The sequence below is a fragment of the Rutilus rutilus genome (assembly GCF_951802725.1).
Source record: "Rutilus rutilus genome assembly, chromosome: 9".
NCBI classification, from domain to species: Eukaryota; Metazoa; Chordata; class Actinopteri; order Cypriniformes; family Leuciscidae; genus Rutilus; species Rutilus rutilus.
The window spans coordinates 2,173,908-2,184,268 of NC_140223.1; the positions used below are offsets into that span (position 1 = coordinate 2,173,908).

At 42.1% G+C, this 10,361-nt stretch overlaps 1 protein-coding gene across 1 annotated transcript in view; it reads right to left on the minus strand.

The window, feature by feature from the left end:
• Positions 1-549: 549 nt before the first annotated feature.
• The window catches only part of LOC311297705 (WD repeat-containing protein 20), a 9,982-nt gene continuing 170 nt past the window's right edge, over positions 550-10,361 (minus strand). The window contains exons 1-4 of the mRNA XM_084420121.1: positions 10,141-10,361; positions 7,554-7,736; positions 3,372-4,727; positions 550-2,312 (exon numbers count right to left, since the gene is read on the minus strand). The exon at positions 10,141-10,361 is cut by the window's right edge and continues 170 nt beyond it. Of these exons, the coding sequence (XP_084276247.1) occupies positions 2,253-2,312; positions 3,372-4,727; positions 7,554-7,736; positions 10,141-10,361 (1,820 nt within the window). The 3' untranslated portion in view covers positions 550-2,252. The remainder of the gene's footprint in view (positions 2,313-3,371; positions 4,728-7,553; positions 7,737-10,140) is intronic.

Here is a 10,361-nt window from a genome sequence, read left to right on the forward strand (position 1 = left end):
AAAACAAAAGTCCCAAAATATCTGAGATAAAAAAATTATAATAATAATAATAATAAACACAAATGAGACTTAAGTGTTAAGCATACATAATGTCAGGGGTAAAACACTGTTTTTTGCACATAATATTCTGTGATTAGCTGGGAATGATCGCATATTCAGTAGCTTTGTCTAAAACACAAGCTGCCTCTTGGAGAAGAAACGTTCAGGGGTCACTAAAGTAGCCGAAATCACACGATGTAACACATAAACCACATTCAGGCTACAACCAGAGAGTGTTTTCTACGCAGACGTCTAGAAAGACTCAATGTCCTCAAATGTGGCTCTTCACAGACTTCTCAAAGCAAGTTTAATGCAGTCAGTTTCCTAGAGTGTTCACTACAGAGAAAACAATCCTGTAAGTTCAGGATCACAACAGAAACTTCCAGCAAACAGGGAACGTTCTCTCCAAGTTACGAACAAACGCTTTTCCAGTAAAGTTAATTCAAACGTTCGTTCAAAGTCTCGAAACATTATAGGTCAAAAACATCATTCATGAAACTTTTTTTTTTTAGTTGGATGTTCGTCTAAATACATTTTTTTAAATGTTACAACTGGTTTCAGAATGTTTCATGAAAATTCAAAAGTAACGTTCCCTTGATGTTTGAAGAGTGAGAACATGGAATGGAAGCCAAGAAACTGACAGTGCATGTGAAATCTGTTGACGACATTAGCTGTACAAAACTGGTATATGGTATAAATCATCTGCGAATAAAGCAGCGTTTCCATCCCATGTGTTCAAGAGAACAAAATCATCACTTCCTGGAGCAGAATATCAGTAATAAAACTGTAAGTTTCTGCAATCGGACTCTTTTTCCCTCCATCATAAACGAGTGTGTCTCAGAGCGTCAGGCGAAACACAGTAAACGCTGTCGTGTTCTCTAGCGTTCGGATGCTGGTGTTCGGGAACACACTCGTGTGTGAGACGCTTCTGGAGGGAATTACACCAAATCACTCTGATCACACACTTCGACTTTCAGAAACACCAAACCAACATTTGAGATGCTGCGATGCCATTGGTCCACTGGTTACTCCAGTTATCCAATCACAGCTGATGCTGAGGGAAAGTCACATGAGGTTTAGAGGGATTCATTCAGTAAATGTGTTTCAGTCGTAGTTTCGACTTGTTAAAAGTAAAAAAATTATATAACTCAATTGAGCGTGTACGTTTTTTCAAATTTATGCGCATCTTGGTGTTTCCATCAAGCATTTTTATATGCATTATCCCAAAAATAGGTGGATGGAAACACAGCTGTTGAATGCAGATGGGTTACTTCTGTTAACGCGATGTTAAAGCTGTTCTGCTTAATGGGAATAATTGAATTGAACGGCAAACGTTCAGCCGTGTGATACAACATTGTCCTTTCGAGAAGTCTGCATGGCGTAAAACACACTCCACATCAGTGATCCAGATTTCTGAAGATAGTCAAGCTCAAATCAACCTGTAAATGTGCAAAATTTTGCAAGAGGCATAGCAGGTGTAAGGAATAGCGCCTACTCCATGCTACAAGAGTTAAACGTGTCGAGAAGTTTCTCTCTTCAATTGCATCTGACTTGCGTTCAACAAGGCAAATTTCAAGAGCTCTAAACAGTCACGTGGAAACGGCACGATTTCATTCAGCGGTGACGTGTTTTGCTTGGCAAAAACGTAGCAAATGTATAAAATCTCGCTTTCGCCGTTCATACGCCATTTCTAGACAACATTAACCTTGTTAATCTCTCTAATCTATGAAGCGGAAAACTCGTCTAGCGGTCGGATCAATGTGCGCAACTCTCAACGGCAAAGCAAAAGATGCACTTTCCCATCCGACAGCTTATGAAGCACTAGCACACAAGAACAATAAATCATCAGTTCCCCTAAAATCTGCAAAACATTCAATGCATCTGTCGCTATGTACAATATAGGATCTTCATATATTAATTATTCGAGTTCATTATTCCATTATAGAGTAGTCTGAATATGTACAATAGAAGACTCAATGGTCAAATAAATAAATAGAAAGTAAAATGGCCGTGGCTTTCGCAGTGTTATTCGCTAAAGAAGAGGCCAGCAGGGTTTCTGCACAGAAGAGTCTCGATCTTCGATCGTCTGCAGTCTGTCTGTGCATCATGGTCCCGTGTGCATTTACATGTGACGTTAATGTGCAACTAAAGCGTGGATGGAGGACACATTTGGGTGAAACACAGGCTCCTGGCTCTCGGGAATGAAGCTTCGGCTATACGACGGTCCCGCTCGGCGAGTTTCCATTCTGTGCTGACAGCGGTTGAGGCGGATGCTAGAGCAAAAACACAAGAAACACCATGAGTTTGACTCTAAAGCAAGAGTCTACTGTACTTTATGCAAAATATATATTTTACTAAATTATTTGGACTCTAAAATTGGTACAAAATCAAAGTCATGTCTAAGCAAGATGTGTTCCAAATCTGAAGTTGATATCATAAAAATTGAGGTTCCTGTGAGATTTTGTTTAGACGCAGTACCAAAACCAGCCATCGGGTTTGATGCGCACAAATATGTCACAAAACAGCAGCCAAATATCGACTCTTGAGCTTTCCAATGATATGCTTCCTAAAGATTAGAAGAAGTTTTGATTATAAATTACTAGTGCAGTAACGTTTGAGGCATGACTCCGCCCACTAGGGGGAGGAGCCCGCTAAACGGTTTTAAAGCACCATTTCGATGGTAACGCCATGTTAATTTTTTTCTTATTACTTTTGAGTGTTGAAGCTTTCGATTGATACCTAATTTATGATGATTATGACCTAAACTATATGTGATAGGGAAAAAAGGCAGTTAAAGGATAAACAAAACTTTATTAATATACTCTCTCCCATGATGCACTGCAAATGACCTGTTGAATGACAATTGAAACGTTTTCAATGATGTCATTCGCAATGCTTCGTGCTTCAAAATGAAATTTTGTGTTTTTCACGTGCGTAAAGGATTGTATATCATGCCATTTTTCACACATCATTCATACCGTATGATAGAACTCCTCATTCTGAGCAACTTTGCCTCTAGGACCACCGCCGTCAATCGAACGGTTCGTTAAATATTGGAGATTATTTCAAAAACCTACTTTCGTAAACTCGTGAAATTTTGTGAAGTCCTAGGTTTTTGGCTCAACTTCGATAACTGTTAAAAAGCTTTAAACCATATACAGTCAAACCAAAATTTACTCAGACACCTTCAACATTTCTCACATTATCACAGTACATTCACCATAGTTTAGAAAATGGTAATATGACAAGAACTCAGAGTTATGAATGCATTTGGCGCATTACGTGTGCATTTTGAACTGTGCCAAAGGCTTTTCGTTTAAATCGGGACTCACCGCTTTGCCGGGTCGAGCCCAAGTGCAGATGAGCCCCTCCTGGCACGCGGTGATGATGCAATCGTTCATGAACACGAGTACAGTGAGTCGCTCATGGGCGATTTTCTTGCACACTAGCGGCTCCAGCAGCGGCACCTCATTCATGCGCGGACACAGCGTGGTTCCCAAGACCTTAGCGCCATCTAGCCGGTTGCTACGCGGCGCCACGTTGATCTTATCGTTGCTTTTGCTGATGTTCCCGAGGCTGTGGTAGCGCTTGTGCTCCTTTTCCCCTCCAACCCCGGATTTGTCCGATTTACGCTCTTGCAGCGACAGCGTAGCGAAGCGTCCAATGCTAAACGGTGTAGTTCCTCCAGCGGCGGCAGCGCCTCCGCTAACCGCGTTGCTCTCCGTCGCCCCCTGGCTTTTGGAGGTGTTTGCGACGGCAGGGTGTGGAAGTGAATTTGAGCGCGACAGTGAACGAGGTAAAGGTAGCGGTAATGTAGACGCCTGATGCGAGGGATGATGGTGGCCTTCGACAACGGCACTTCCGCTAGTGATGTTTAACGCAGTGGATGTCGTAACGGTGGAGCCGAAGGTGTTCGTAAGTGCTCTGGAAAGCGGAAGTCGCGGATATAGCACGTCATCCGTAAGATCCCACAAACAGAATTGTGTGTCTTGCCCGACGGATCCGAAGCGGTACGATACGGATGAAGCTCCACCTTTAGAGCTGTGCCGCGAGAGGCGCGATAGCGTGCTGCTGGTGCGCACGCGCGCAAAGTGTAGCGCCCCCTGCTGGAGATCCTCCTCGCTCCCGCTGAGCTCCATCGGCTCCATCGGATCGTCGTCCTCTAGGTTAGTGGTAAACGGGTCGAACGCCACAACGTTAACCCAAGATTTGTGACCGTGTCCGCGCGCTACGACTCGGCTTTCCGCAAACGACCACACCGTCACTAGATCGTCTTCTCCGCCGGTTGCTAAGTACTTCCCGTCTGGGCTCCAGGACACGCAAAGCAACCCTCCGAAGTAGCTTTTCATGACTCCTTGCAGCTCCATTGAGTCGAAGTGGAAGACGCGGAGGCATCCGTCCTGTCCGACACACGCTACGTGAACGCCGTCGGGTGAGAACGCGAACTCGTTCAGGCCTCCCTCGCCGACCACCCAGCGGAGTAACGGGTTGCGGGGCGTTTTAGTCTTGCAGGAGTAGACGGAGAAGCCCTCGCCCTGGCGGAGGAGGCAGTACTGAGGCGCCGTGGTGCCGCACGGATGCTCCACGTTGTAGAGGTAAAGGTGACCGCTAGCGTGAGACGCCAGGAAGAGATTCTCAGACTTCGGCAGCCATTTTAGACACGTCACTTTTGATTTGTCTATCAATCTCTGCGGGAGAGAAATCACACAATATCAGTAATGTGACGATATGAAAATTATAAACTGACATTTATGATGTAAGTTAGGGCTGGGATATATATCGATGCATCATGAATCGAGAAATGATTCTGGATTGATTCCAATTTTTCCCGAATGGATCGCGATTCTCCCTCGAATCGATTCTGAGTTTGGTTTTTAACAGCAGATGGCGCTGTGTGCTCTAGAAACAGCCGTAATCTACTGGCTTCCAATGCCTTACACACTTCACTTGAACCTTCTATAAGATAATCCTTCATAAAGTTTGAAAAGGTTGAAGCGAATTACAAGGGTGTTTGCAGTGGGCTGTTGACATTAATCTCGCGTCATAAAAGCATTCTGAGGTGCGAGAACATTCTCATAATCAGCTGAACGCATGAGCACTCTTCCTTGTGAGCATTTGAGTATGCGGGTAAAAATTAGCCTAGAGTGTCATCTGCTGTTAGCGCCATCTGCTGTTAAAAGCTAGCCTAGAGCGCCACCTGCTGTTAAAAATTAGCCTAGAGCGCCATCTGCTGTTAAAAGCTAGCCTAGAGCGCCATCTGCTGTTAGCGTCATCTGCTGTTAAAAGCTAGCCTAGAGCGCCATCTGCTGTTAAAAGCTAGCCTAGAGCGCCATCTGCTGTTAAAAGCTAGCCTAGAGCGCCACCTGCTGTTAAAAATTAGCCTAGAGCACCATCTGCTGTTAGCACCATCTGCTGTTAAAAGCTAGCCTAGAGCGCCATCTGCTGTGAAAAACTAGCCTAGAGCGCCATCTGCTGTTAGCGCCATCTGCTGTTAAAAGCTAGCCTAGAGCGCCATCTGCTGTGAAAAGCTAGCCTAGAGCGCCATCTGCTGTGAAAAACTAGCCTAGAGCGCCATCTGCTGTTAGCGCCATCTGCTGTTAAAAGCTAGCCTAGAGCGCCATCTGCTGTTAAAAGCTAGCCTAGAGCGCCACCTGCTGTTAAAAATTAGCCTAGAGCGCCATCTGCTGTTAGCGCTATCTGCTGTTAAAAGCTAGCCTAGAGCGCCATCTGCTGTGAAAAACTAGCCTAGAGCGCCATCTGCTGTTAGCGCCATCTGCTGTTAAAAGCTAGCCTAGAGCGCCATCTGCTGTTAAAAGCTAGCCTAGAGCGCCACCTGCTGTTAAAAATGAGCCTAGAGCGCCATCTGCTGTTAGCGCTATCTGCTGTTAAAAGCTAGCCTTGAGCGCCATCTGCTGTGAAAAGCTAGCCTTGAGCGCCATCTGCTGTGAAAAGCTAAGCTCAGATTTGGAAAAAATTGGAATTGATCTACGAATCGCGATGCATCGATATATTGTCCCAGCCCTAATGCAAATTTAACCTTCTTTTCATCAAAGAATCCTGGAAAATAAAATGTATCACGTTTCCTCAAAACAATTAGGCAGCACAACTGTTTTCAACACTGATAATAATCACAAATGTTTCTTGAGCATCAAATCCTCATATTAGAGTGATGTGTGAAGGATCATGTGACACTGAAGACTGGAGTAATGATGCTGAGAATTCAGCTTTGATCACAGGAATAAATTACACTTTACTATATATTCACATAGAAAACAGCTGATTTACATTCTAATAATATTTCATTTTTTTTGCTGTATTTTTGATCAAATAAATGGTGAGCAGGAGAGACTTCCTTCTAAAAGTATTACAAAATCTTAGTGACCCCATAGTGATTGCGAGTTGTAAGAAGGTCAAGTAGTAAAGACTGATTAGGAGCTTTTCATGCTTTCGAGTAGATTGAAAAATACAAACTGCCACGAGGAAATTACTAAATGTTTGTGGCTGTTTGCAAGGGTTGTGTGATCTAAAGCGGGTTCCTGTTTTCATATCACTGATGTAGAAACATGATGTCAGAATCCACAGGACGGTGGATCTCCAGACTTTTGTGACGTTCGCTGAACTAAACATCGACATCGTCTGGACCAGGATTAGTCCACAAAATTATGTTCTCATATTTAGAAACTGTTCAGCATGAAAAATAAGAAAACTAGGATGGTAGAATTATAATCATCACTGGCCAAATAAGGACTGTAAAGATTCTATATGGAACCTTAAAGGGTTCCGACAGACAAATCATATTTAGATCCTTTAGTGGTTCCCATAATGGGATCATTTTGTGGATTGTTTTAATTAATTAATTTTGTTTAAATACACTTTTCATTTAATTGTATGAATTAAGCAGCTTGTAAACACACCATATCACTAGAAAAAATGTCAATTATGCAATCATTTTTAAAGTCCCCCTGTGGTGTAAATCCAGCTTTTAATGTAGTTTATGTGTCTATGTGGTGTTTTTAATACGCTTTAAGTCAAAGCATGTGTAAGTTCATAAGTCGACAGCATTGCTGAGTATTTTGTGAACCAAAGACAGCCTCAAAAACACGCTTTGAAATCGCTGGTGTTTCTGACGTCACAAACTACCTTGTAACCAATCAGATCAACGTGTGATCGTCAACCAGTGGATCTCTGAGCTGAGTGAGTGAGTGGAGGCGGGGCTCATTTGCATATTCATAGAACTGCGCATACTTAATGAGGCAAGGGTTTCGAGTTACATTCAAGGTATTTTAAAGCATGACGGAAAAAAATGTAAGGAAAAAATGCATAAATATGTCATTTTGGTGATGAAAGATGAGTTAAGGGATAAAATGATTGACTACAGAGGGACTTTAAGATGTTTCTCCTTATATAGGATGTTTTTGGAGTTCTATTTAGAACCATCATGTCTAAGAGCGTAACACCTGTGACTCAATGATGCAGATGTGTGTGTGTAAATGAGTGTGTTCTCCTCTGCTCACCTCCTCGTTGAAGAGTTTGCTGGTCTCTTTCTTGATGGGGTCGAGGTATTGCACCTGTCCTGCGGAGAAGCCCACGATCAGAGCCACGCTGTCCGCGGTGGCCGAGTACTGGTTAAAGTCGTGACACGTGGGCTGGGTTCCCTTATAGATGCGCTTGTCTATCGGCTTGCTGAGGTCCACCGCCTGTAGACGCACAGAGATTCACAGGTGTTTCTGTCATTGGGGTTTAAAGTAGTTTTCTCTTTCAATTAACATTATTTTTCTAACCACATTGACAAATATTTATTCTTGGTTTAAGCACAAACTCACTTCATCTTGATACATTTTTCAGTAAACAAGACTTAATATCTTCAGTCACCAGTAAATGTATCTTGATTTAAAGGGATATTTCACCGCTGGAAAGATGAATGTGTATTTAAATTGGGTCATTTATGTAGTAGAAATGTGAAATTATTTTAGAAGTTGGTGCCTTCTAGTCTGAGAAAAGCCAGAAAATGTATTTCTGGCTCATGTGGATGAAAGACAACAACTCCCAGAATGCACTTGCTTCTCTGCCCTACGAGGCTACGCCCAAGCCACGCCTCCCGGTTACAGAGGGCAGTGTCGGGAGAAATGAGACAACTAGGATACTAGTGACTCGAAACTGAAAAGACGGCGTTTTATCGTGAGATCCCCCTATGGGCGGGTTGAACACATGCGGAACGAGCTCCTCCTACTGGCTGGAGTCTCTCGCCTCTGGACAAAAGAGCCTCAGATGACGCTAAATGAAGATTTTATGCTAATCGGTGAAGTCTCCCTTTAAGAATGTTTAGATATTTGTGCTGGAAAACAAGACAGAAACACTGAGGAAGAGCGTGATATTTTCCATTTTCATTTTCGTTTTAGGTTAAACCTTTAGTCATTTTGTTATGGAAGCTTGTTTCCGCCACAGAATAAAAAATAAGAAAGGTAATTCTGACTTTTTATCTAATAATTCTGACTTAATTTCTTGCTATTGTGAGTTTATATCCTGCAATTCTAACTTTTTTCTCAGAATTGTGAGATATAAAATCATAATTACTTTTTTAATTTGTTGATTCTGTGTCGGTAAACCATATTTAATTGTGTTTAGTCATATTAATATTTTTTTATTAATTTTTATTCCAGTTTTAGTTTGAGATATTTTAGTACATCAACAAGTTAAACTAGATGAAAATAAGTTATTTCAGTTAACAACTATTTTATTTTGAAGATGCTTTCTGTTAATGTTTTTAGTTTTAGTTAACTATAATGACCCAGATTCAGATATATATGAAAGGACAAGATCATTGTATAATTTTGGTATTATTGCATTTGAATACTGATGGTCACAAACTCTAGTGTAAAATTTTAACATCTAACATATTTTTTGTTAAAATGTGCAAACAACAACTTCTCTTTTTATGTACATACAATTATGAAAACAGGATGGGAGTCTCTGACCAGATCAAGAGGATAAACAAAACAACAACAATACTAGAACTCAGGGTCAAGTGTGACATCTTGTGGTGGTTCAGTGGCCACTAAAACCATTTTAAAAGCATTTCGAGGACTGGACACTGTTTATGTCCATCATAAACCAATGACCATCACAAAACTGATACTGTGCAGTGTGGATGTCTTCAATACAAACAAAAGCTTTACTGAAAGCTTGTATATGCATATGAGAGATTAAATCTAACATAACAAGAGTCCTGCAGAAAGATTTCAATGCGATTCTCTTGATCTCGCGCATCATCATCATCAACATCAACATCAATCCGCGAATGTTACATTGTAGCGCTGTTACATTAAAGCACCGTTACTTTGTAGCGCTGTTACATTAAACTGCTGTTACATTGTAGCGCTGTTACATTAAAGCACCGTTACTTTGAAGCACTGTTACATTAAACCGCCGTTACATTGTAGCGCTGTTACATTAAAGCACCGTTACATTGTAGCGCTGTTACATTAAAGCACCGTTACATTGTAGCGCTGTTACATTAAAGCACCGTTACATTGTAGCGCTGTTACATTAAACTGCTGTTACATTGTAGCGCTGTTACATTAAAGCACCGTTACATTGTAGCGCTGTTACATTAAACCGCCGTTACATTGTTGCGCTGTTACATTAAAGCACTGTTACATTAAAGTGCCGTTACATTAAATCTCTGGGTAACACCTTATTTTACAGTGTCATTTTTACATATGTTACATGTAATTACTGTAGTAATAACAGTAAATTATGCATAATTACATGCAATTAACCCTCAACCAAACCCGAATCCTACCCTAACCCTATAGTAAGTACATGCAGTTACTTAATATTACTCAGTACTTAAATATATAATTACACTGTAACAATGACACCTTAAAATAGTGTAACCAAGCAGTGTTACATTAAAGCACTGTTACATCGACGTGCTGTTATAATAAAGCACTGTTACATTGACGCACTGTTAAATTGACGCGCTGTTACATTAAGGCGCTCAGATCCGCAGTCGATCCCGAATCTGTCATTCAAAACAAATCACTTTGAAATCAAGAGTGTGTGTGTTCATGTGTGTGTTCATGCCGAACCCGTCCGCACCTTCTTAATGTTCGTGTAGGTGTAGAAGTAAAGTTCCCTGCCGATGTTGAAACACACGCGCTCCGACTCCTCGCTCGGGTCCTCCGGCTTCAGCTTCACCATCGACACACGCACCGGCGGCAGGAATCCCGGGGAGGAGTTGGCGGAGGCCCCGGGCCCCTGCACCAGCCCCGCACCCGCCCCGCCGCCCGCGATGGAGCCCGGACCCACCGCGACGCCCG